Source organism: Podarcis pityusensis (assembly GCF_964106645.2).
Source record: "Podarcis pityusensis genome assembly, chromosome: 6".
Lineage (NCBI taxonomy): Eukaryota > Metazoa > Chordata > Lepidosauria > Squamata > Lacertidae > Podarcis > Podarcis pityusensis.
Genome location: NC_138030.1, coordinates 12,815,591 through 12,843,581, shown reverse-complemented (window position 1 = coordinate 12,843,581; position 27,991 = coordinate 12,815,591). Strand labels below are relative to the sequence as shown.

Genomic DNA, 27,991 nt, shown 5'->3' with positions numbered 1-27,991 from the left:
TGTTGTTGTTGTTGTTGTTTAGTTGTTTAGTTGTGTCCGACTCTTCGTGACCCCATGGACCAGAGCACGCCAGGCACTCCTGTCTTCCACTGCCTCCCGCAGTTTGGTCAAACTCATGCTGGTAGCTTCAAGAACACTATCCAACCATCTCGTCCTCTGTCGTCCCCTTCTCCTTGTGCCCTCCATCTTTCCCAACATCAGGGTCTTTTCCAGGGAGTCTTCTCTTCTCATGAGGTGGCCAAAGTATTGGAGCCTCAGCTTCACAATCTGTCCTTCCAGTGAGCACTCAGGGCTGATTTCCTTAAGAATGGATTGGTTTGATCTTCTTGCAGTCCATGGGACATACGGTACTTTCCTAGTGGCTCTCAAAGAGAGAGCCATATGAAACTCAGATAAATTTGGAGAAAGAAAATTGGTTGTTTTTAGAAAAATGTTATTCCTTTTAAAATTTATGCTGTTAAATATTTCAGAACCATTGTTTTATTTTCTGATTGTCTCAAGCTTGAGAGACTGCTAGGACATCACATTAATACACATGTGTGCATTAGTTCACTGAGCTGTTAAGTGGGCAAGCTGTTTCATTAATTTCAATGGAAGGAGTAGATCCATGTGTGCAAAATTATAATAATAAGCTAATCACCTCTCCCCATTGTGAACATAACAGTGGAATATGTGCACCAGGATGCCCATGCCTATGAAAAGCTTGCTTACAAATATATATATAAATAAAATGTTTTTGTGGGATTAAAAATAATAATATTACAGTCCTTTCTCATCGCTCCCCCCCTTCATCCCGATCCTATGCAGAACCAGGCATATTGAACCATGTGCTAAGATGTGCCGTACTCTATGCAGGATTGGACTGTTGTTGCTATGCTATAAATTGTGACATTTGCACAGAACTAAAAAAATGCACACCCAACCTTTCTTATGCAGCGGCGTAGCGTGGGTTGTCAGCACCCGGGGCAAGGCAAGTAATTTGTGCCCCCTAACCCGGGGCAAGGCAAGTAATTTGCGCCCCCTAACCCCTAACCTGCCGCCGCTGCCAGCTTCTTCTTGCTGCTGCCTGGTCTGGTCTGGTGTGGTTCTCTCCCGCGCTCAGCGCTGCGCTGGGCGGCCGCTGCACTGTCCCTCCCCCAGATCGTCCCTCGCTCTCTCTCCGCACCTCACGCCTGGCACCCACCCCCTCCACAGTGGGCGGCGACCCAGCGGCTCGGATCGGATTCGCACAGCCAGCACTGCAGTGAGAGAGAGTGAGTGAGCCAGGTAGGGGCAGAGAGCTGCGAGTGCGAGCGCCCCCCCAGATGTTGCGCCCGGTGCGGCCGGCCCCCCCTGCACCCCCCATGCTACGCCACTGTTCTTATGACAATAGAAAATGAGAGGCATTGTCCACTGACTTAACCCTCTTGGGGAATTAATGGGTGGAACCATTTAATTATGTTTGGAACTCCCAAACCAAGTTCATTTGAATGAACAACGAAGAGTCATGATATCACAACTGTATTCAACTTATCACTTTAAATGGGATTACTTTGGAAATGTCCCTGATCATTGACATTTGAGAGATTCCTTCTTTTATCAGAGCTTTCGATGGTCTGATTAACCTAAGCAACCTAACTATATGTAGCATTATGAGTACAAGCCAGCCAAAATTAAGCATTTTGAAGAGTTAAGCATATGCATACATCTCTCCCACTGAGATCAATGGGGCTTCAATGGGTGAATTGTGCCTTTTACACACACACACACACTTTTTGCCTTAGTAAAAGACTGCATGAAATTCCTGATTTCACTTTAATATTGTTGCTTGCCCAATGAAAGAGAGCATCTATTTCGGGCTTCATGGGATTTTTCCAGCAACAACTATCTGAAACGGAATAAAGATAGATGGCGCAATCTGACAAAATTTAGCTCTTATTTGTGGGGCATTGTCACACATGAGGCTTAAAGCAATTCTTGTTTCAATCAGTAAGGAAAATGTAACAAACAGGCATCTAACTATTCTCAAGTTACAGGTGACATCCATCTCTTGGCAAGCCACCCCACAGATGCATTACAGTCAAAACACAGAAATGTTTAACCCAGCCTTGATTGATAGCAGCCAGAGTCTTCTAGAATTCAAGCTGTTTTATTCACATATTTAGCAAAGGCCTTCTTTTGGCGTTGGAAACGTCATTTGTATTATATCCCAAAGAAAGTTGCTAGATCAAAGCATTGGCTAAGATGTTCCATTCTGAACTTTAATTGCTGTTAAGTAGGAAATATATTTTATGACTGTAAGCTGACTTTGCACTGGGTGCAATGACCAAGCACTCCTTGGCTCTTCAGCACATGATGAATGTAAGGGAATATTTATTTTATTTCTCTATCTCTCTGTCTCTTTACAAAATCCTGTCCTTCCTCCAAGGAATCCAGGACAGGATTCACTCTCATTTCGTTGACTTAATAAGGAATGACTAAGTGGATTATTGTATGAATGGTCATTTAATTTTTTTTAAATAAAAAATTATCAACTTCTTGTTTTTATTATGCATTTTGTGTTTTGATCTTGCATTTTTACACTGTGAACTACCCTGAGATCTTTGGATGAAGTGCAGTATATATACAAACCTAACAAATTTAATTAAATTGAGGAAGTTCTATACGGTTCTTCATCTGAGGATCTCAGGGTGGTTTACAATACAGAAACAAAAATACACAATATAGTAACAAATGAAAACAATACACACACACCCAGTTGTTTTTTTTAAAGGGAAGAGTAAAGGAAATCTGACAGCCCAACCAGTGTTTGATTCTCTAGTAATTGTGTCTGATGTCTAAGTTGCACTCTTACACTGCAGCTCAGGAATTAGCTGTCATTTGTCTATTTTCGTTTGAAGACAAAAGAACCAAAGATGGATCTATGTTGAGAAAGAAGTGGATTTTAAAGCCCTTGGCCACCTGTGTCAGGGCCAGAGCTGCTATTCAGCATACTCAAACAGCAAATTTGGGTATGCCATTAAAAAGCAGCATAGTGCCACCTGCCTAGCTTATTATTTTATTTTTACCACTCTGGGGTGCCATTTAGATGTTCAGCTTCAGGCGACAAAATATCCTGGACCACTTTTGTCTGATGCTGCCTCTAAATCAAGGATGGCTAACTGTGAACTCTCCAGCATGCTTTCTGGATATATCCTTACTGTCAGAGTTTATTATATCTTATTTTTAAAAAACTTGAGCAATCTGAAAATGGTGATTAGACTATTTGAGTGAGACTGTCTCCTCAGTACAGTTTACATGATATAGTGGTCTCTAGCCTATGAAGGCTTATGTCACAATAAATCAGTTAGTCTTTAGGATGGGACAGACTCTATTGTTTTACTACAACAGACTGATGCAGCTATTCCTCTGGAACTGAGTCAACAAGAGTTAATAAATACAAAATAAAATTATGATTTGTTCCCTTGTTCTTCCTTATTGCTGTATGAAGATTTCATTGCTTGGGAAAGAGAAGGAATTTTGCAACATCTGAACAAAGGAAATGATAAAAACCAAGAACCATAGCCCTCATAAATGTATCATTGGTTGCAATGATGCGTTGCAACAGGAAACTGTCTTCTTAGTACATTTTAATTTTCTATGAATAAGTGAAATATGGTACTTTGTGCAGTGAATCAGTGCAGTATCTAGAACACCCAGATATAAAGCAGTATCTAGAACACCCAGATATAAAGCAATGCATTTGTGTGCTGTAAATCATTCTGAATATTTTCCGACAGTAAGTTGTAGTTTGAGGTGTTGGCCTACAGCCTGACAACTGCTAACAGTATTGTGGTTTTCAGAAAAGAAAAAAAGAAACTGTACTCTGACACAATATGCATAGTGTCAATGATGTGCCAGTACACAGAGGTCAGTTTATTGTATTATGGCTTCAATCACACAGTAATTCCTGCTGTAATGGAGCCATTCCCGTGTCAAGGGCACTTAGCCAGACTTGTGAATTATAGCACTCTAGAAGCTGCTCTTCAGTTTATTACAGTTCAATCAGGGCGTTTCGCACACATATTACTTTGCTCACCCAGCAATGGCCCCACCTGTGACTTTTAGCCAGAGTCAACCGTCCCAGGGTATAACATATTGCAGGGTTATAGTCTACCTGTGTAACTCATCTCCCGTAAAGAAGAAAAAGGCCACAATAACTGTAAATCTGCAGTGCAGTATATCAGTGAGGAATCTGCAACATGCTATTGTAATGAAATGAATTTGGTACTTGTGTTGGGAAGTGCTGGGAATATTTTTCGTTGCAGCTGAAATCTGGCTTTCACCTACAATAAGGAGGAATTACCGTAACCTTCCTTCCCAAGTTGTTCTCAAATAAACTTTAATAAGCACAACCAGTACTGAATACCCTTGTAAACTGCACATCATTTCTTTATGGTCTGGAAGCAAGACTGCCTGCACCTTACCCAGAGACCTCCATCTATAAAAGTTTAGAGGCACGGAGGCTATTGCTGCTGCAGCTTCTGTCCTGTTCCTCAGTTGTTGAGGATGGAAGTGGGTGGCAGCTGCTTCTAAGCGCCTCCCAGCATTTTGACGTCCCTGAGTACTGAGCTGGCTACCCAACAAGTACCATTGAAATAAAAAGTGATGCTTTCTTAGTAAACTTATTAGGGTTGGGGTGCTTATCCCCCCCCAACCTTACTTATAAGTAACAATTAGTCAACTTTAGAGCAACAATTTTCTAACTGTTCTGGAGGACCCTTTGAGTTCCTTGGAAGGTTATCTGCTATTGTGGGATATCTGTTCAGGGCTGCAGGAGAGGATATATTGTTTGATTATATTCTTTCCAACTTGTGTTAACAAGTTCTACAATTTAGCAGAGTAACATTCCCCTTTTTAAACTTGAACAGTGGATGCATTTGCTCAGGCTCACTAAAGCCTCTAAAATAATTTACCTGATAATTTCCCCTTTAGTTCCTCATAAAAGAAATAGACATGACACAGTCTTCTATAAAAGTATAAAAAGAGTTTACTCACTCATTCTGTTCACAGATGGATCCTAGAAGGCCATAGCTGCCAACTTTTCCCTTTTCTTGCGAGGAATCCTATTCGGAATAAGGGAATTTCCCTTAAAAAAAGGGAAATGTTGACAGCTATGCAGAAGGCAGACTTACGTTACAAAAGTAATATACCTGGAATCAATCCCATAAAGAGATAGTCCCTTTGTTCTCGCTTGGCTGGAAGCCAAGAGAGCATCTTAGGCTAAGCAGATGTTGCTTCTTCGACAAATGTAGTCAGAGAGAGAGAGAGAGATGGCGGCCAGTCCTATGCTTTTGTTACCTGCACAGGTGAGGCCACGCCCACCTCTGGTCACATGTAGAGGAAGTCTGTCCCAGCCTAGGAGGAAACAGGAAGTTGTACTTGACTGCTCTGTGTTTCACATCCCACAGCTATTCCTTAATTATTAGTGCAGTAACAGCAGACAAACTTCCTGGAAACACAGCTTATCCACCAATAGAAATCTTCTGCAATGTGCAGCTGAAAGAGATGGCTTCTCAGTTGACAGAAGGAGGCCTTCGTCAGTGTCTTCTATGAGGGGAGAGTGTGCCCTAGAACATATGTGGCCCAGAATCCACTGTCTTGGTAGATGACATGGGAAGGATTCTATGAAGTTAGGAAGCTGTCAAACCACTGATCTAGTTGACAGGCTTAGATCTGGGTTCAAGTGCTCTCAGTGCCTGAGAGTTGTCCTTGTTGTTGAACTCTTAACTCCCATCAACTCCAGTCAGCATAGCCAATACTCAGGGATTATGGGAGCTGCTATCCAGTGATATCTGGAGGGCTACAGCTGGTTCCCCATCTTTGATCTATGCCAGGAGTAGGCTATATTTTTCACTCTGAGGATTGCATTCCCTTCTGGACAACCTTCCAGGGAACACAGGCAAAAGTGGCTGGAGCAAGAAATGCAAATTTTGCCTTTGGACAGTAGGCTCGTTCCTACTCCCTTGCCCTGAGTCTCAGGTTCACAACCCTGATCTATTTCCTAGTAGTCTTTGTTTACGACTTTGGCATAGCTGTCAACTTTCAGATTTGAAAATAAGGGATCAGCAGCCTCGAAAATAAGGGATCAGCAGCCTCACCTGTCCCGGGGACAGTCTATGGGATATCTAACAATCCGGGATAGCAGTGGGAAACGGCGCTGGAATAAGGGAATTTCCCGCAAAAAAAGGGAAGGTTGACAGCTATGGACTTTGGTCATACAGTATTCCTGTCTCTCAGCTCCAACAGGTCAACTGCTGCTTCTGGCCCCGGTCCCTGGGTGTTGTAGGGCGGGGCAGGCACGCTCAGGATAGGATAGCCAGCAAAGATTCAAGATTGCTAAGCACTTTGCACATTAAACCGTTTCTGTATACTTTACATGCATGGGCGTAGCCAGGATTTTTGTTGGTGGGGGGACGGCTTTTGTTAGGAGGGGAAAGAACCTCAGATTTGTCTTGATTTTTTATTGAGTTAGGGGCTTGGCTATGGGCACATGCTTTTTATACAAGCTGCGTAACACGCAGTGGCTGTGGACGCACTTACAACCTCTCCACGATGCAACCTGCGAGCTAATGCCAACTCTCCGCTGCTCCGTATGCAAAACCCGGGCTGGGGCGGAACCAATCAGGACCAGAGCCAGCTCCCAGGCCCCGCCTTCATTCCTAAACCCACCCCTCCTCCGACGGCTCGCTTAACAGCTCGGTGCAAGTGATGGGATGAGAAACGCGCGCAAAACCCTGTTTTGGCGAGAGGTGGCTCGCCTTGGCGGAGGAGTGTCCGGCGTTGCTGCTTTTCTCGGCACTTACCTGGGCAAAGCTGCCGTTGCAGCACGATGCTGGAAACAGGAGGAGACGAAGAAAGACCATAGCAACTCGGCAGTCTCGCTTAGAAGCGGTTTGTGCCGGTGCGCGCGTGGGAAGCCCCGAACGCGCGTTTCGGATCGGATCGAGAGGTGCTGAGAGAAGAAGGGAGAGGAAAGGAAAGGCGAGCTATGGAGCGCGTCTTGGCTTTGCAACGCTTTCTTCGGGACTAGTTCTGCAAAGAGGGAGCTGGAGGGCAAGCGGCGTGGGGGCGCAACCGGCAATCCAAGACCCCAGGCGCCATTAATTCCTCGGCGCGTGGAGGAAACAGGTCCGGGAGGAGAACTTCCATGTAGCCGCGACCCGGGATTTTCTCTTCCGTCAGGAGTATATTTGCACGCGCAAGTCTTACGGGGGTTCCCCGCCCCGCCCCGCCAGCCCCTTCTTCCTCGCCGTCTGTGTTTGCCTGCAAGTTGCGAAGCTTCCCATTGGATTTAATGGAGCTGGGATTCCTGGTACTTGTTGGGCTTACAGTTATCTCGAGTACAGGTAAAAAAACCAAACCAAACAAAGGTGGCGGAGAAAGAGATCGATTGTATTGGTTATTTCTGATCGCTTTCTCGGAAGGGATTCCCGGGAGCGGTGATAGTGAACAAGAATTCGATTTTGCAGCGATTAGCCGCGCGATCCGTAACTAGTTTACTCAAAACCCAGCCCTTGAATTGGCTTACTTCCCTAGTAAATGTGGATAGGTTTTGAGCTGTGCAATCCTATCACGTCTCAGAGATAAATCTAGTTTAGTTCTATGGGTCTTATTCCTAGTTGAGTGTAGGATTGCAGTGGAAGATTGCAATCCTATACCCACATACCTGAGCGTTAAGTACACTGAAGTTTCAAATCCTATGGGCATTAGTGCCTCCTAGTAACTGTAGAGTCAAGATCAAAGATAGAGTTCTCTTAATGGCATTAGAGAAATTCTAAACACTGTTTCTTCTGTTTAACAATAACAGCATTATTATTAATAATACAATACTGTATAATAAATATAAAACTTAAAGAACAATGTGCTCTATGGAATACCAAACAGAATAAATAGGAACAACAAAATCTTGCCAGAAGCTTATAACTTCTGAAATGTTAAGTAATTATAAAATTTAAATGGCTACATCAATGACTATTCCCTTGGTGACTTAAAAGCAAGACAATATTAAAAAATACACTGTACAATAATTAAAAACAACAATTAGCAATAAAAAATAGAAACAAACCAAACACCAAACATTTAAAACTGCTTTTCCATCCCCTTGCTTTTTAAAAATAATGCTATTTGGCAACAAAAAATTACAAACCCACCTTTCCATATTAACTGTCCCTCAAATGAAATATGTAGGATTTTCTGGGTCAAGGAAATCTGACAATTTTTCTAAAAAATAAAAAGCAGAGACCTTTCCAAAGTATTATATTGATTATGTGTACTTTGGAGTTATGCACGTTTGCTGCTGAACAAAGAAGAATGTTTTCTCGTGCTGTGGCTGTGATGAACAGGGAGCCTGGGAATAAATCCCTGGCTGAAATCTAACCTCAGTAACACATTCTCATCATAGCATTAAGGATAGCAAAACCACTGTCTCTTGGCTGCAGTGGTGTTGATCATTCTTGCTTGCCTTACCAAGGGGTTGCGAGAATCATCTTAGTAGTCTATCTGAAATGCTTTGAAGACGCAAAAAGTCCGGTATTGTCTCCACCAGGAAGTTCTCTGACGGAAATAATACTGCATTATTTTGGGTATCTCACATGGCTGTACTGCACTGTGTACTGGTTGCATCTAGGATCTTTTGCTTGTAGAAGTGAGGATGCCTGGAGTGCACCTCTAAGATTGCACTGTCATCCCTGCAGGTATTGCTCTGATCTCCCTTGAAATCCTGCATGCCAGAAGGATCTGGCAGATGACAATAAAATGTGCCTCTAACTTGCATGCTATGGCTTGTTACAAGGCAGCACGCTTTTGGTGAGAGGTTTTCTCACAGCGTAATATGGCACTAAATTATTCAAGGAATTTTTGGAGTATTTCCTGCATTTCAGGATCTAGAAGTTGCACAACTCCGAGGGATAAGTTGCACATTTCTAGTGGCCAAGAGCAAATGTTGAAGCCAGTGGTCCTCCAACATCAATAAAAGACTTCTGATATCTGTATACTGGCAGCTTAGGAGAAATTCGTGCTTGTTATACTTGGCAAAGTAGTGCAGTTTGACAATCAATGTACGACTTTGTATTCTTTTCATCCATTTGCTCAACTTTTCCCTCATTGGCATTGTTCTCAGGTAAGCCATAGTTAATATTTTACCAGGAATGCATGGATCAGTCTCATTTTGCTCCTCCCCTTGCATGAGCAGGAACAACAAAACTGCCCTTGGTTTATGGTGTCCAAATTGTTGACTGTGATTTGTTTTTCTCCAAACAAACTACAAGCAAAATCTGGCTTCAGATCATGGTTTGTTGCATGAGCGTAACCAGGACTTTTTTTTTTTTGGGGGGGGGGCAAGTTTTATTGGGGGGGAGAGGCAGAACTGAATTATCTTCAGTGCAATTGGTCAATTAGTTAAGTATTTTTATTTATTTACTTGATTTGGGGGGAAGCACCCTGGCTATGCCCATGGTTTGTTGGGATTGAATTAAGCCACAATCCCTGGTTTGGATAGAACACTAAGTCAAGAATTGCGGTTTTATGTTCCCACTAAGAAAGTGCTGTTGTGCTCAGGCCAATGCAATTCTGGGCTGCATCAATAGGAGTATAGCATCTAGATCAAGGGAAGTAATAGTGCCACTGTATTCTGCTCTGGTCAGACCTCACCTGGAGTACTGTGTCCAGTTCTGGGCACCACAGTTCAAGAAGGACACTGACAAACTGGAACGTGTCCAGAGGAGGGCAACCAAAATGGTCAAAGGCCTGGAAACGATGCCTTATGAGGAACGGCTAAGGGAGCTGGGCATGTTTAGCCTGGAGAAGAGGAGGTTAAGGGGTGATATGATAGCCATGTTCAAATATATAAAAGGATGTCACATAGAGGAGGAAGAAAGGTTGTTTTCTGCTGCTCCAGAGAAGCGGACACGGAGCAATGGATCCAAACTACAAGAAAGAAGATTCCACCTAAACATTAGGAAGAACTTCCTGACAGTAAGAGCTGTTTGACAGTGGAATTTGCTGCCAAGAGTGTGGTGGAGTCTCCTTCTTTGGAGGTCTTTAAGCAGAGGCTTGACAACCATATGTCAGGAGTGCTCTGATGGTGTTTCCTGCTTGGCAGGGGGTTGGACTCGATGGCCCTTGTGGTCTCTTCCAACTCTATGATTCTATGATTCTAGGTCCTGCTTTCAGACTTCCCATAGGCATCTGGTTGGTCACTGTGAGAACAGGATGTTGGACTAGATGGTCCATTGTCCTGAACCAGTAGACTTTTCTTGTGTTCTTTTTAGCAAAGTGGGAGTGATCTGCTCATTAATGCTAGACTGTGGCTTAAAATGCCATGCACGCCGTCCTACTCACTTAGTGTCCTGCTTTGTAGACCATGGTTCATTAAACTATGATTTATTAACCACGGCTAAGTGATATGCGTCCATTGGCCATGTTCAGATGTTATGATAAACTGGTTTATTATGAGATGGATCAGCCTGTGCAAGCTTTCAGCTCGTCAGCTTTCCACTCCTCCAGCGTGACTGTGAGAAGTGGATTGGAAGTTTCACTTCTGTTCCTGATTAATAGCTGTATAATGTTACACTCCGTGGTTTGAAGCTCTCTTGTTTCAAACAAACCCTAGCATAGTTTTTCTTTGCTCAGATGGCATAACAGGTCATGGTGAATCAAACTGTAAGAGAAAGCTTCTGAGCTCTTCATGGCCTTGACACAGGAGGTGAGAGGGGTGTGTTTGAACCTGCAACCTTGGCATTATCAGCACCACGCTCTAACCAACTGAGCTATCCAGTGTCTCAATAAGCTGTGGTTTATTATGATGTCTGAAAACATGTAATCATAGGTGGAAGTCTCAGTTGTTGATTAGCATAAATAGATGTTCATGATTTATTGCAGTTTCCATTCCATATGTTAAAAAGTAATAAAAAACAACTATTAACTTGGAGCAAACATGCTAAGGATTGTGACAGTCAATGGTCCTTTAAATCTTGTTCCAGATGTTGCTGCCTTTTTATTGGTCTTAAATGCCTTACTGCAGAAATAGAAGCTTTCCCTTCTGATTAAACGTTGTCTTTTATTTTCTCCCCGACTTTGCAGGCTTCTCACTGCCCGTCTCTCGCCCCCTGCTGCTCTACAGTGGTGGCAGTAGCAGCAACAGTGAGCTGAGGTTTCCAGGGCCCCACGGGAGGGTCAGCAAAGAAAACGAGACAGCAGTAGGAGGGCTGCTTTCAGCCGGCAACGCCACCGTGGGGAAAGTGGCTGGCCCACCGGAGGTACACCACAGAGCCAAGCGCTGCACTTGCTACACCTACAAAGATAAGGAGTGTGTTTATTACTGCCACCTGGACATAATCTGGATCAACACCCCAGAGTGAGTGAGGAGGTTTGCTCTAAATAATGTGTGAAAAGTGAATCTCCCTGCTGTTTTATATACTCCACATGCACTGTTACATGTGGAGTATACACTTTAATCTGCATAACGGTATAGTCTGGTGATGCTGAATGAATAAGATACGGAATTAGTTTGTATACATCTCTTAGATGTTGTTTATGTAGCTCTTCTGTGGAGTTTGGCTGCGATTCCAATGGCTGTATATAACTGACTTTGTGTGCACGTGTTTATACACAGTTTGATTTGTATCGTCTAGCTAGTGTACCAGAAGCTGAAAATAGGATAAGATAAAGTGAATCAAAGTGGAGTAACCTCCAAGCAAGGAACCAATGAGTAAAACTATTCATATAATAGCCCTAGTGAATTGTGCAAAGGCACTATTGGATAGGAAGGCAAAAACTGAACAGAGTCAGTAGCTGATCTTACTGGCATGAAAATTCCTTCCAGTTCTGAGTCTGCAAACAATGGCTTGGCTTTCTTACCAGTCACTACTTATTCTCACCCACAGTGGCATAGCACAGGTTGCTGGTGCCCCAGTGGGGCAAGTGCCCCCCGGTGGACTGGGCAGCCCAGTGGTGCTGGGCCATCATGCGAGGAAGCTGCCTTGGCAGCTCCCTCACATGCCAGACTCCAGCAGACGAGTGGCGCACCTTCTCTTCTGCCCCTGGATCAGGTCTGACAGCTCCGGCATGGCAGCATTGGGCCGCTGTGTGAGGAACCTCCTCATGCAGAGGAGAGGTGTGGCGATGCTGGTTCTTGTCTTCTCCATGTAGAAATACGAATGCAGTTGGCTGTATTTCAGTGTGGAAGGGAGAGGGGTTGTGAGCTGCTGGATGTTCACCCGAGTGCCTGGGGTATTAAACTGAGCAAGTGGATTTGTAGATGCCTGCTTCCTACCCCAAATATTGCAGTGTCTTCACCAGATCCTGGAGTATGAAGTAAGTAAAGTAAAAGTATAGGACCCCTGGACGGTTAAGTCCAATCAAAGGCGGGTGCGGCGCGCATCTCGCTTTACAGGCCGAGGGAGCCGGCGTTTGTCCACAGACAGCTTTCTGGGTCATGTGGTCAGCATGACTAAATCGCTACTGGCACACTGAGGACCATGACGGAAACGCCATTTACCTTCCTGCTGCAGCGGCACCTATTTATCTACTTGCACTGGTGTGCTTTTCAACTGCTAGGTTGGCAAAAGCTGGGACAGAGCAGTGGGAGCCCACCCTGTTGCATGGATTTGAACCGCTGACCTTCCAATCGGCAAGCCCAAGAGCAGGGATAGGCAACTTAAGGCCCGGGGGCCGGATGCGGCCCATTCACCTTCTCAATCCGGCCCAAGAGGCTCAGTTTAGACCACGTGCCACTGAACCTATAGATGGAATTATTTTTGTAGCTGACAACTAATTTGACAAAAATAATTCAGATGCTGAAGTACTGCCCCAATAGTGTTTACAAAAAAAGGAAGGATTTTTTTATTTTTCATTTTTACAATGAAAGTGAGTGCTGGAAAAGGTTCCCCTTCTCTTTTTGGGAGGAAGCTGCTGAATTTGTGCATCTGGCACATGTTAAAGTTAGGAGTTAATTTTTATATCCCACCCTTTTCACTAGACATTTCAAGAATTCCACAAAAATCTATGGACAGCACAGTCTGGCATGCAAGAAGTACACACACACACACACACACACACATAATTCCCTTACTCTTTCCCCCCTTTCTATAAATTTGTAATATTACTGCTCAATTCTGCCTTGCTCAGACCACAACTATGTCTAGTTCTGGGTGCCACAATTTAAGAAGGATATAGATAAGCTGGAACGTGTGCAGAGGAGAGTAGCCAAGATGATCAAGGGTCTAGAAACAAAGCCTTATGAGGAACGGTTGAGAGTGTTTGTTATGTTTAGCCTGGAGAAGAGGAGACTGAGAGATATGATATGCTACATGAAAGATGGAACAAGCTTGTTTTCTCCTGCCCTGGAGGGTGGGACCCGAACCAATAGATTCAAGTTATAATAAATATTCGTTATTTAAGCAGAGATTGGATGGTCATTTGTCATTTATGCTTTAGTTGAGATTCTTGTATTGCAGGGGGTTGGACTAGACAACCCTCGGAAATCCTCCCAAATATACCATTCTGTGATTCTACGATTCTAGAACCTCTATCACAAATACTTTCTACTTGGAATATTTTGTTCTGGCAGTTGGTTCACTGGAGTTACACTGGGCTGCTAATGATATTATTACAGGCTTATAAGTAGCCACTTATCTAATCATCTGTGGTGAAGCATTGCCTTCAGGCAACAAGGAAGGGAACACTGTATTTATTTTTCTTTCAACCATCCCTTGGCTGACAGTGGCTGCTTGGAATGTATAAAGTTAGCAGGTAGGCTAGAAAAAGGGTTGTAGGTAAGCATCTTTTGTAAATTTATTTGCAGGGCTATATTTATTATTACTTGGACATGTGAAATTGCTAGGTGCTTACTATAGTGGTAATAATAATGTTATGCATTTAACATATTAGGCACTGTATGAAAGAAAAAAAAGGTTCCTTATTCTTATTTCATCATGTGACAAAAGGTAAAAAGATAAGTATATTCAGGTTAATTAAAGTTTTTAATTATTGACATATATTCTCTCCCCTCCCCAAAAGGTTTATCCTGTCCACTTCCCCTGTCCTGCCACTCCTGTTTACAATTTTGGACTGTAAGTTTCTTGGGGCAGGCATTTATATTCATACAAATTGTAAAACACCCTGCACATTGTTAGCACTATTTAATTAAACAAGTGAAATAAACATTGGAGGAGACATATAACAGTTGTTTCCACCTTGGCTTGGACTACATACAGCTTCAGACTGCAAAGACTGCATATTGCTCCCTCAAGAGACTAGTTAACACCTGCCCATAGAAAATGAGCATGTTGACAAGATTCAAGCATACCCTTCTCTTGTGTTTCTACTGGGTGTGTGAGAAGACAGTACGGTTTGGTTCTTGTTTTAGACTAAGAAGGAGTAGCCCTTTATGCATCCTCCATACCATTGCCATTGAGTTTGAAGATTTATACCCTACCTTTCAGTCAAAGGTTCCTCAAGATCGCTTAAATCAGATTTCAGTACTATAAAAGATAAAAACCCAAACATAAACACATAAGCCAGCATCCCACAGGCTGAGCCACACCTTGGAGGGGCTTAGACCCTGGAACTCTGTATTGTATCATTCAAAATAATAATAGTGCATTTTAGCATGTGCAGAATTCCATTTCCGTTGTTTTTGTTAATACACCACGTTTTCCCCAGACCAGGAATTGGTGGCGCTGTGGGTTAAACCACAGAGCCTAGGACTTGCTGATCAGAAGGTTGGTGGTTCGAATCCCCGTGATGGGGTGAGCTCCCGTTGCTCGGTCCCTGCTCCTGCCAACCTAGCAGTTCGAAAGCACGTCAAAGTGCAAGTAGATAAATAGGTATCACTCCTGCGGGAAGGCAAATGGCGTTTCCGTGCGCTGCTCTGGTTTTCCAGAGTCATGCTGGCCACATGACCCGGAAGCTGTATGCTGGCTCCCTCGGCCAATAAAGCGAGATGAGCACCGCAACCCCAGAGTCGGCCATGACTGGACCTAATGGTCAGGGGTCCCTTTACCTTTACCTTTATAGACAAAGCAGATATTTATCACTGAGCATGAGTTATGCCAACCTCTAAGGTGGGCTGTGGTTTCCAGGTGGTTTCTAAGCAGGGTGTCATGTCCTAGATTGCACTTCTTTCAGAGCATTAGTTCGGAGTGGCTTAAGCTGTTTTATGTACTTGAGAAACAGGCAAGTGGAAGCAGGAAAGAGGAAGCATTTGATTGTTAGATGTTACTTGCCTTTTTTTTTAACAGCATTCCATTCATGGTGATCCATGGGACAACAATTCGGAAGTGCTAGTGTAGAGCCTCTGCAGTTCAACATGCTGCAAGAAAAATATTGTGTCATGCCACACTGAAAATGTGTACAAACTGTGTTCTGCTTGAGCAAATAGTTAGAACATACTATACAACTGTTGCCTTTCTGAAAAGCTGGATTCCTGAGCTCTTGGGACATAAGACTGCACTACTGAACTTTCATTGAGTTTATATCTATTTACTAGTCATGATCTTTCCCATTTGATCCCTACAAACTATGATTGTAGTTTGATGGAAAGCAGAGAATTCCCTGTTTGATCTTAGCCCCTTGCCTGTTTCATAGAGCTACAATTCCAAGAGGTGTTTGAGAAGAGGCCATTGGAGTTTGACCTCTTGGAATTTGTGGTGTCAATACAAGCTTAGGTTACAAAGGTATAAAGTGGGAATGTACTTCATGTTTTTGCTTAACACAGATCACAATGCCACCTTGCATTCTAATGCCAAAGCATTGTGGAATAGATCAGTGGTTTCCAGACCTTTTCCCCTATGGACTACTTGAACATGGCTGTGGGTATTAGTGGACTGATTCTTCTGCCTGTTGTAGCAATTGTAATATGCTGTGTTACATGCTATATGATTTTTATTTTGTTTCTTTATTGCTTATAATATTTCTTATATATTGTTTACAATATGAATTTCATAGAATTCAAATTGTAATATGTTAAAATACATTATAAGAAACAAAAGCAGCACTAGAATTAAACTGGAATACAGATTAATTTGACCCTCATGAAGATACCGTTGCAAAAATGCTGCAGTCCTTCAGATCCATCCAGCTTTTAAATACACTTGATTTGTGGCTTGAATAGTTAGCATTTAAATTCCATATACACAGAAAATGTATGACACCCAGATGCATGTTTTCCACTTCTCACAGATGAATGCCAGGAATTGAAAACAGTGCCCACTGTGTCATAAAGAACTATATAAGCATACATTTTCAATTAAAAACTCCTGTGTAATAGCAAATAACTTCATAAGAGAAATCCAGATGCTACAGGATTTTTTTGAAAACTGGAAATAGTATGTTTCTCTGGATCCCATCATGTTGCACATATGGATTTTCTCAACTGCACTTTTTGTCAGATGATAGATTGCTTAGTTTTCCATGGTGCATATCTGAAAAGCTGTAATAGTTGCTCCAGGACAATTATAGTATTTTGCTCCAGTACACTTTTATAGTATTTTGCTTGTACTAGTAAGTGAAGGTTTTTGCTAGATATTTTGATAGGATATGCTGCTATTGGCTTCCATATCACTGTAGTATATTGCTCCAATAACAGCCTCATTATAACAATGCCAATTTTATCCAATTGATACAATTATTAATGCCAATTATTCAAATGTCAAATTATAAAGTTTAATTAAACTGGCCCCCTCGCATGCTAGAGTTGATAAGTTCATTCTTCTACATTTTTTCTGTGTTCCAAAATTGTAATAATTTTCATTCCTTTCCATTCAGATATAAATACCCCTTATATAACAGTTATAATCTTGTGATTTCAATTCGTGTTGGTATAATAGGTAATTTATAAAGTTTCAAGTGAGGAACTTTAGCTGCAATCGTTATTCTTTCCTGTGTGTGACATTTACCCCCACGATGTCTTTCCATCCATATATGGTGTTGTATCCTTTATTCCTGCAACTGTTGATGGTTCCAGTCAAGTCTTGGGAGAAATTGTTATCTCAGAGTTTTCAAAAGTCACTGCATCGCTTTGTCCCGTGATTCAGTTTCTAGTAAACAAGCCATCTTTGCCATTTTTCCAGCCTAGAAAGAACGGTCTGTACCCAGACGGCAGTTAGTTAATCCAAAAACTTCTATTCTTGCAACTGGTAGACTCCTTTCCTCCCTGCCACTGATTTATGGCCATTTATCCTTATCTCAAACAGATTCCTTTGTGGATAATGGAGGTTAGGGTGCATTTTGCGCTATATTTTCAAAGCATAGCCTTTCTTCCCTGGTTCCCTCTCAGTTCCTTTTTCTCTCACACACAGTTTCAATTTTGTTAAATTCCATATTATATTCCAATCTCTTCCATCCTCACTTGTGCAAATATTTAAAAATAAAACTTCCATTCTGGGGTGGGGTGGGGTTGCTGTATCATAAATGTAGAGAAAAACCTTAAGTAAGCAAACTGTGGGCTCCCCTCTCCGCATTGTCTCTTTCACCAAATGAAATTGGCTCTCAATCCAAACCTTTCACATCCTTGTAGCTGGGTTGTTTTCGCAGTTTCTTATCTCATCGTCTCTGGCATGTGCCTGTAGTTTTCTCCAATTAAAATCCAGTTAACAGCATAACCTGTGTTTCCAGGAATGGGATGGGGGGTGTGTGTTTGTGGCAGCCAGAGTGCTCCGTGCACCCAGTACCTTTGCCTACCCTCGCATTCCATGGGGAAGCGAGTGCCAGACCTCCAGGCAAACTGCGGGTGAGAGCCTGGTTCCTCTTCCAACCGAAGAGGAATGCAGATAATGAAATCCCCTTATCATCATCTGATTATCTCAGTCTGTTTCTCTCCTGTGGTGTTGGGAGGGACCCCATTCCTGGTGCACCGGAATCAGGAAGTTATATCACTATGATTCTTGATCCTAATTCTCCTCTTTGGCACAGAGATGGAATACAGAATAATTGCCATACCACATACCACACAGTAATGTACTGAGTGAATTGTTGAAAGATTGGTGTGGCTAATACTGGCTCTCTAGGTGTACCTGTGCCATACATTAGTACATTTGCCTAATTCACAAATTGCATTCTTTTTAGAAGTAAACCTTTAAAATGCTGTGAGTGAAGTGGTTTAATAAAGGAATATGAATTGACATTCTAAACTCTATTTCTCTTTTAAAATGCAGGCTAAATCATGACCCAAATAATAATACATTATTTCAGTATTCACAATTTTCGTGCATTGAATATGCCACGTTTTGAGCTTCTGTTTTATCTTTATTTATCTGCTAAAGGAAGATGACATGGATAAGAATGCATTTGGAATTCTCATTCTAGAGCAAACTTAGGGTTATTTCAAAGTATTGTGTTTTGAAATTTCTGATACTGGTTTCGTAAGGAACCTACATAAACAAATTATGGCTGTTCCCTTCAAAACATTAATCAATGCGACCCAGGACATCTGCTGTTTGCCACTTGTAATTTTTCAAAGGAGAAAAGATTAGACATGTGGCTGCTTTTCATACCACATATGATAAGCATGTGTTTCTTTCTTGGGAAACTGTTATTGGAAAACTGTTATAGGATTGCACACTTCTGTCCTTAGTCTCTGAACCTTTTTTAAGTATATATAAAAAAGAGGTACTGCTAGGGAACTTTTAAGGTGAGGGCCTTTTCACACAATATAGATTTCTGTAAGTTACTGCTTTTGTGTAGATGAGCTCCTCAAACACATGATAAATGCACCCTTCTCTTTAATAGGCTGCACATTCCTGCCACATTTTTGTGCAGTAAAATACAACTGAATGTTAAACTCTTATCAGTGTTGTTTTGTACCAAAGCATTATCTGTCTAGATAAACCTTCTTGCCTGAGGCAGCTTAAATTTGAGATCTGAATTTGGGAATAAATATCTCACATAATTTCAGTTTAGCATACTATCAATCAATCAATCAATCAATCAATCAATCAATGAGCCAGTTATCCTTGATCAAATTCCGCTCACCTTAGTAGGATTATATGTGCAGAATTGCTCGTTCCGGTCCTTAATGTTGAAAAATGGGCCTTCTGCAATGAATCAATCATATGCTTTCCATTTTTAAATTGGCAGTGCTTTCTAATAAACTGTGAAAGAGTGTTAAAATAGAAAACACTGTTTTGAATTTGATTTGCCTTTTCTGCTATGCTGAATGACTATTCAGACTCAGGCAGCCAAATTCTCTACTGTAGTTGGTCTAGCCACCAACTACCTCTGGTGTTAAAGATAGGAAGACATGAAGTTCTACCCCACATGCCATTGTTATTTCCTGTAGATTCCTTACTCCTTCTTTTTGCTAGTGCAACACTGGCAATTTGGTTGACAGTGCAGGCTGCTGAACCTGGGAGGGTGATGCATGGGTTCAAAAATAGCTGCTTATGCCTGAAACTTGCTGGGCAATACTGAGTAAATCATTACCCTACCTCAAAGGGTTGTTGTGAGGATAAATTTGGAAAACAGTGGAGACTTGATTCTGTCTCCCTAATATTTATCTACAAATTGACAGGTTGTTCAATTATTCTGAGGATTTATGCACTAAGTAAATCAAGCTAAGGCTGATTTCAGAAAGCTTAAGGCACTACTGGGTCAGAAATACTCAAGAGAAGGGAGTCCTAGATGAATGGGTCTGCTAATGAAGGCACAAAAGCAGACAATTCCAACAAGAAAGAAAAGGTTGAGGCATCTCTTCTTTGTTCTTCTTTGGCGATCACTCGTAGCCGAGTAAGATTGTCTTCCATAAACACGGTTTTAACAATGAGTCCGTAAGTGACTGTGGAGGCCAGTTCTGGATCTACACGTCCTTCCACAGTGGGGACATTGGTTTCCGGGAGGGAGCTGATCATGGTGTGGATTTGCCAAGCGTGCCTTCCTCCTAGCACGTTTCTCCCTTGCGTCCTGAGTTCGAGTGTCTTCAAAGCCCATGACGCCTTTGGTAAAGGCTGTTCTCCAACCAGAGCGCTCGCAGGCCAGTGTTTCCCAGTTGTTGGTGTTTATACTACATTTTTAAAGATTTGCCTTGAGACAATCTTTAAACCTCTTTTGTTGACCACCAGCATTACGCTTTCCATTTTTAAGTTTGGAATAGAGTAGTTGCTTTGGAAGACGATCATCTAAAGAAACTGGTGTGGCCGCGTAAGGAGCTTACCGATGAGCTGAGAGTTAAGAAGGGCATGTGTAAGAAATGGAAGAAAGGAGGAGTATACACGAGTAGTAAACAATTGGAGGGTGAACGCCAGGTGGGCTAAAGCTCAGAATGAGCTCAGGCTTGCAAGAGAGGTTAAAAATAAGTTTTCTATGTTCGAAGCAAGAGGAAGAACAAACAAGTGGTAGGTCCTCTGCATGGAGAAGATGGAGAAATGCTATTGGGTGACAAACACCCACTTTGCCTCTGTCTTCACCCAAAAGGAAAGCAATGCCCAGCCTCGTGATAGCATAATAAACTGATGTATGGAGGGAGCAATTCTGTTATTCTATGATTAAATGTGGCATGGTTGCTGGTATAATATAGAATCGTAGAGTTGGAAGGGACCTGAGGATCATCTAGTCCAACCTCCTGCAATGCAGGAATATGTAGCTGCACCATACAGCTATTGAACCTGCAACCTTGGTGTTATCATTCTCTGCCATTCTTTAGCCAACTGAGCTATCCAGGCTTATACAGTATACGTGCTTATTTGTAGGGAATGGGAGTTAACTAGAATAATAAGGGTGGGAAAGTGTTATAAATGTGCCAGCCCGCTGATGTGTTGGAATCATGTGTTGTTTATTGGGCAGTGTTACTCAATGACATTGGTATGCCAAGTTTTCCTCTTCACATGCTCTGCTGCATTAGCAACATGCTGACAGACTGCTAGCTGGTTTATATTTTCATTCCTTCCTACCTTTTTTTTTATTCCAAAGCTTCAAGGCGAGTAACATATTTAAAAAGGAATTTAGGTATACAATATAATTGAATTCAAATAGATTCCTTCCTCATTAACTCTTGCTGCCAAATGGGCAGCTGCCAATCTGCTAGAGGCTGAACATTTTCCAGAAGCACCACAAACCTTTCCACCCTTTGTTTTCTCTCCCTATTAAGTCGAAAAGACTTCTAATGGCCAGTGCTTGATGCCTGGACATTTTAATTCCCTGCTGTTTTGTGGGTTCCTGGCATGTTTTAAACTTTACTATTTTAGCACAGACGGTTTGGTGTAACTTCCAAGGGGTCAGGCCAAATGAGGCAATTTAATTAAGCAATGACAAACCTAGACAGCATCTTAAAAAGCAGAGACATCACCTTGCCAACAAAGGTCCGTATAGTTAAAGCTATGGTTTTCCCAGTAGTGATGTATGGAAGTGAGAGCTGGACCATCAAGAAGGCTGATTGCTGAAGAACTGATGCTTTTGAATTATGGTGCTGGAGGAGACTCTTGAGAGTCCCATGGACTGCAAGAAGATCAAACCTATCCATTCTGAAGGAAATCAGCCCTGAGTGCTCACTGAAAGGACAGATCGTGAAGCTGAGGCTCCAATACTTTGGCCACCTCATGAGAAGAGAAGACTCCCTGGAAAAGACCCTGATGTTGGGAAAGATTGAGGGCACAAGGAGAAGGGGACGACAGAGGACGAGATGGTTGGATAGTGTTCTCAAAGCTACCAGCATGAGTTTGACCAAACTTTGGGAGGCAGTGGACTAAACAACAACAAAATTATGCAATAAAAGGCTGATCCAACTAAAGGGCTTGATTTCCATATAGAAAATGGTGTTAGGGAAAGGGTTAACTCACCCCAGCAGCTGCTTTTATGCAAAGGGAGAAAAAAACTTGGGAGATATGTGACTCTCCTGTTTCATGTTTTTTTTTTCCAGCCAAGTGGTGTTACCCACATGAAGGAACTTAAAAGTTTCCCTAGCCATGGAATTATGTCAAGCATACTCTCTCCCAGGCTGTAGGTGGTTAAAATCTTCTTGTTTTGCAGACCAGGGGAAGGTATATAATTGTTCTGGAAATGGGTATTTTTGTGTCCAAGTTGATGGTCTTAACTTTGTGTGTATTTCCTTTATTTTGGTTTTGCTGAGTTCTACTGTTCTTGATTTTTAATTGAAAATATATTTGAGAGCATAGTTTATGACAGGGATGGTGAACCTTTTGCAGCCTGACGGCTGCATTCCTACATGGGAGACCTTTCAGGGACCATATGCTAGTTCTGGGCAGGGCCAGATTCAAAATATATGACACTCGCCTTTGTATAGTAGGCTACATTCCAGTCACAAACTGTTGAATGGTTTCTTTAAATGTAAAGGTTCATCACTGTTCCACCCGATGTGTATGTCTTTAAGGGGCCAAAGCAAGGGCCAGAGCAAGATAACGAGACCCAGCTTTACAGCTGTGAAACATAGCAGGTGCTGCCGAGTTGTACTGATTAAGCTGTGTTGGCAATTGGGTGTAGTATATAAGGAGCAGCACCTAGCTCTCCCATTACCCTGGGGGATGGGTTGGTGGTTGGGTCATGTTTGTTTGTTAATGTATTTAGTGTAAAAGGAGTTTTTGTTTTTCTTATTAAAACCTTGTTTAAGTTATTTTTGAGTCCCTTTTTAATGCATGGTCTCCCCAGCAAGCTCTCTGCAGCGCTACCATACTGCAAAAAGCCAACACAAACAGGTTGGCTTTCTACACACCCACAAAATCTCTCCATCCATCCATCCATCCATCCAGGCAACTGAGGTATTATCATAGTTCCAGGACACATTCCCACCTCTACCCTGGCAGAATCACTCAAAAGGAGGGCCTGGAACAGAGCCAGTAAAGATTGTGGCCTGGGGAGGATCTGGGCAGCCACATTTGGCCCCTGTGACTAAGGTTTCCTACTTGTGCTTTACTAAGCAGGGTGGATATCTGAATAGAAATAAAATACGAGCCCATGTTGCTACGTGACTGAAGTCTTGGCGAACACTGAGTTATTCCACATTATGCAGAGTGTGATAATAAAGATTATCTGAATGCCTATTTGAAATACTTAGGGTGTAAAGTCCCTTTGGAGGAGGAAGATGCCAGCTGTGTTCTTTGTAAAGCACTACGTACATAGATGGTTCTATAAAAATTTACTAGTAGTAATAAACATTGCAGATGTTTATAACAAACATTTAAACATTCCTTCCTGCAAGACCCAGTTCTCATTGAAGTAGTAGAACTGCAAGTGTGTCTCGCATGATTGTTCTTTGACATGAAGATTGTTCCAGGCACATAGAAAATTAGTTCTAGCAGATAGATTGATGAAGATGTCAACCTAGGGTGTGGCAGCTGTGGAAAATGTGAATTCCGAGTTAGGAATCATTAGTCACAGGAATGAAAATGAAACTGTCAATATCATAATGCGGTTATACAAATCTTTGGTGAGTTTTGAACACCATCCTGGAAATACTGTGCACATTTCTGGTACATTTCTTACCTCTAAAAGGATATCATAGATCTAGCAGAAGTTCAGAGAAGATCAACCAAAATGATCAAGGGATTGGAGCAATTCTCCTATAAAGAAAGGTTACTGCATTAACAGCTTTTAGTCTGAGGAAGGAAGGTGAGTAAAGGGGACATGATAGAGTTGTATAAGATTATGCTTGGCATAGAAAAATTGGATACGGAGGCATTTCTCTTCCTCTCTTGTAATCGTAGAAACGGGTGCCATCAAATACAGTACTGAATGTTAGTATATTCATGGCAGCCAAAATAAAGTGCTTTTCCCACACGCTGCACAGTTAAATGCTGGAATTCATTCCCAGAAGATGTTGTGATTGCCATTAACTTGGATAGCTTTAAGAGAGATTAGGCAAGGTCATAGAGGGTAAGACTATCAGTGACTACAACAACGATGGCTATTTTCTGTCCTCCACTGTCGGGAGGCATTATACCTCTGAATACCAGAAATCACAAGTGGGGAGAATGCTGTTTCACTCAGGTCCTGTTTGCATGCTTCCCATGGGCATTTGCTTCTTCACTGTGAGAACAGGATGCTGGGTTTTGACCTGATCCAGTATAGCTTTTCTTACATTCTTGCCCAAATCACAGCACACTGGTAATGCTCAACAAGATACAAAACTGTTTTGATCATTATTCTCTCCTGAATAAATTGTGTGTGTGTGTGTGTGTGTTTGTTTTGGAGAGGGTTGTATGTTCTCTGTACAGATTTTGTGACGCGAAATCATAGTATTAGAAATGTTACAAGAAGCCCTAAAGTGCAGTATTGAGTTTTGCATTAAAATTGGTTATGAGAGTGATGTAATTTTGAGTCACCTTAGAATGTAATGAACACTCACCCTTTGGAGCAGACTGTTGAATACTCAGAGGCGTCAAGGAAACACAGCTACCAAGGGACATACGAGGCTTAATTCATAGTTCTGTGAACTCCTTTTGCTCTCTGTGGTAGAATTTGACATCACAGTTATACCTAGAATTGGAATTGCTCCAGGCCAGGTTTCAGTGCTCTGCTGCTTTACTTGAAAATGTCTTTATTGTAAAGGGGATCTTCATAAAACAAAAAAACCAGAATGTTAAACTACTACATATGACTTTAAAATTATAACAGTAGAACAGTACAATGGAAGTGGTAGACTCCTCACCACTAAAGGAAGTACTTGTGACAAAGCACATAATGAACCTGGGGAATTTGCTGCCACAAATGTAGAAGGGGACTGGAAAAATCATGTACATGTCAGACAGATATTAACAGCCTTTGGCTATAAAAGGAACCAACCATGCTCAGAGTCAAAAACCAGACTGGACTAAATGGATATTTTTGTACATCCAGCAGGACAGTTAATATGTTCGTGTGCAGATTTAAAGTGCTCTCACAATAGTCTCTTAAGCACACTTTATCTGTGCTTCTAATTTAAATATAAAACCTACTTTGGCTATAATATAGAATACATTTTAAAACAGCTTTTTCACGTCTCCCCTGTTAACTGCATATACAACTTAAGGGAAACCACATGCATGTAGCCATTGAAAAGAGGCCTACTTAGGTGAGCTATTCCCAGCCAGCTTACAATGTTTGCAAATACTTGACTTACCGTGTGGCTTTTTGTTATTTTAAGGTTCCCTTGGGACAAGTTCCCCATATCTGCTTCACATTTACTTGCTTTTCTCTTCCCTGCCCATTCTTCCCCACCTTTTTTCTATCATGTCTGTGGAATTGGAAATGTGTGGGCAGGAACATCTTTTAATGTTCTGTGCAGCACCTAATCATTTATTATAAAGCACTTAATTATTATTTTTTAACATCAACTACATTGTGAATACAAAGTGAACTAGAGTACGGTGAGGTTTACTTTTGCTGGTGCAAACCCATTTAAAATGAGTTAATTCTGAAGTGGTCTCCTGCCGTGAGAAAGCAGCCAAATGAAATGTTTGCCATGTAAATTCCCCTTCAACTCTTGACACAATCTGAGTAACCATTTCCTTCCAAGTCCTCTTCCCTCACGGCTGGTTGACAGTTATTCCCTCAAGTTGGCAGTTGGAACCAGGGTGGATAAAAATCAATGATTTTTTTTTTTTTAAAAAGAATTTTAAAAAAATCGGTTTTTTAAAAAAAAATATCAGATTCTTTTGATTTAAATTGGATTTTTAAAATAAAATGCTTTTGGAGGAAAAATCTTTCTAAAGATAGTTTTCTATTTAAGTTACGTTATAGTCCAAAGGCTATTCATCAGGAAATAAGGATGAGCTAAAACTCAGTAGTTTTCACATGAGCTAAAACTCAGTAGTTGTTTTTTTTAATCTTTTAACCACATCAGTTAACATGTTATTGTTTTAGTTAAATAGTTTAAATTGTTACTAATGATTATTTTTCTCGTTCCAATAAAGTACAGCAGAAAAGTTGTGCAAATATAAACAGTTAACTTATTAAATTTCATAATTATCTGTCTATTTCTGATAGTATAACCAAATCAGTAATTTGTGATATAACTGTAAAAACTACTCTGAAAGTGTATTATTCCAAAAATGATACCTTCATCTGGTTGTAAATATTAAGATTATACCAGCAAGAATGAGTCTTTCTGTAAAAAAAGAGATTTAAATCAAGTCTTACTGCCTAGTGATTTAAATCAAGTCGAGAGCCAGTATGGTGTAGTGGTTAAGAGCGGTAGTCACGTAATCTGGGGAACCGGGTTCGCGTCTCCGCTCCTCCACATGCAGCTGCTGGGTGACCTTGGGCCAGTCACACTTCTCTGAAGTCTCTCAGCCCCACTCACCTCACAGAGTGTTTGTTGTGGGGGAGGAAGGGAAAGGAGAATGTTAGCCGCTTTGAGACTCCTTAAAGGGAGTGAAAGGCGGGATATCAAATCCAAACTCTTCTTCTTCTTCTTCTTACTGACTAGTGATTTAAATCGTGATTTAAATCAAATCCACCCTGGCTGGAACTGACAGTTACTCCCTCAAGTTGGCAGTTGGAACTGACAGTTACTCCCATGAGGTGTTGTTTAGCAATGGTGGAGGAAGGGCAAGACGCCTTCTTTGAGATGTCGCTTAGCAATGGCGGTAGGGAGTTAATGAGGAAGAGATTAAAAAATAAAGAGCAAGGTCCTTTCTGCACTATACATTTAAAGCAGCATTGCACCACTTTAAACAGTCATGGCTTCCCCAAAGCATCCTGGCAACTGTAGTTTGTTAAGCATGCTGTGAGGAGACTCCTGTCAGTGGCGGAGCGTATCTAAATAGCGCCAGGGTCAGGAGAATGGGCGGCAGCATTGCCACTAATAGCCTCATCGTGCTTCAAGATTTTGTGCTCATCTAGACTTCTGCTTGTCTTGCCGCTTTCCTGCCGGAAAAAAACCACTCTTTAGCGCTGAATCAAAGCAAACGCCAATCGGTTTTTCCAGTTGTTTCTCCGATTTAGTGGTAAAGAGCAAGTTTCCCCTGGGGAAAACCTCTCAGACTGTGCTTTCTAGGCGTTGGATAAGCAGAAGCATGGATGAGCCCTCAGTCAAAGCCACCTTTTAAAGCCACCCAAGGAGACCCATATTTCATATTCCCCTCACAGGATTTGTGGCTTTGGCAATCAATTCCTCTTTCCAGGGAACTCTGGACAGCTCTTGAGCAGCTTTTATTGCAGTCCTGTGCATTTATGTTCTGGAGTAAATCTACAGTAACTGTGTTGAGGGGCCTAGTAAATGTGTTTAGGATTGCAACCCCAGAATCTTTTCCCCCCTTTTAAATGCAGATTACTTCAAAATGTTTTACCACTTCACACCTTCCCCCCTCAGTCCACCTAGAACAGTTACAAAATAGTTGGCGCAACTAGGAATTGCTCTGGATAAGTGTCTAACTGTAGAATTGCTCATTAATACCAAGGGCAGATGCACTAAATGCCGTAACAAATCAGTGTCAATGTTCATTTTTGGAACTTATTTTTAGAACACATCTATGGCCTTTTTGTGACAAAGACAATTCCAGAATCACACGATATATTCTGGTTCTTTATTTGCTGTGGTTAACTTCAGTAGCTGATTTTTAGCTCGGGTGCTTCACAAGAGAACAAAAATAAAGAAATGTTCCCTTCTCACTTTTGCCCACTGTGCTACAAAAAGTATAGTTTCAATTGTTTTCTGAGATCCTGGCTGCCGAAATCAAAATGCAGTCAACTTCTGCCTTCAGCTGTTGCCACACAGCTGTTTCACATTGCTGATTGTAATATCTCCCATTGAATTATTATGCCAAAGCCACAAATGCTGAAAATTATCCCCATTACTTCCAGTCTGATTACTATTAGGGCATCACCAATAACATGTTTTTTTTTTTTAAAAAAAAGGGTTTTAAAACTCAAATTATTCTTGTTCCTTTGCGCTCAAATATTGAGTTGTCATTTTGTAGTGTGGAGCAACCTGTTGCTTTTGGTCTGCCTTTAAGAATTAGTAATGTGGTAGGTTTCTTTTTTTTTATGTGTAAAGTCTACAAAATCTATTTTCCTCTGTTGAACTGGACAGCGGCTTAGTCTCAGA

The 27,991-nt window shown here is 41.7% G+C and overlaps 1 protein-coding gene and 2 long non-coding RNA genes across 5 annotated transcripts in view; 1 reads left to right on the top strand and 2 right to left on the bottom strand.

Moving 5' to 3' along the window:
* Window positions 1-27,991, bottom strand: part of LOC308480336 — a 104,539-nt gene that overhangs the window by 28,756 nt on the left and 47,792 nt on the right. The window lies entirely within an intron of this gene.
* On the bottom strand, window positions 9-27,866 carry LOC308480248. Its single transcript, XR_013987947.1, has 7 exons — window positions 26,592-27,866; window positions 24,311-24,518; window positions 23,449-23,525; window positions 14,456-15,331; window positions 7,688-8,241; window positions 1,356-1,867; window positions 9-923 (listed from the first exon to the last, which is right to left on the bottom strand). It is a non-coding gene; the product is annotated as an uncharacterized lncRNA (long non-coding RNA).
* EDN3 (endothelin 3) overlaps window positions 6,051-27,991 on the top strand; it is a 42,780-nt gene continuing 20,839 nt past the window's right edge. The window contains exons 1-2 of one of the 3 annotated variants that reach the window (XM_081011634.1): window positions 6,051-7,367; window positions 11,101-11,374. In XM_081011634.1, coding sequence (XP_080867760.1) covers window positions 7,316-7,367; window positions 11,101-11,374 — 326 coding nt within the window. In that variant the 5' untranslated portion in view covers window positions 6,051-7,315. The remainder of the gene's footprint in view (window positions 7,368-11,100; window positions 11,375-27,991) is intronic. The other 2 variants (XM_081011632.1, XM_081011633.1) reach the window with 2 other exon arrangements.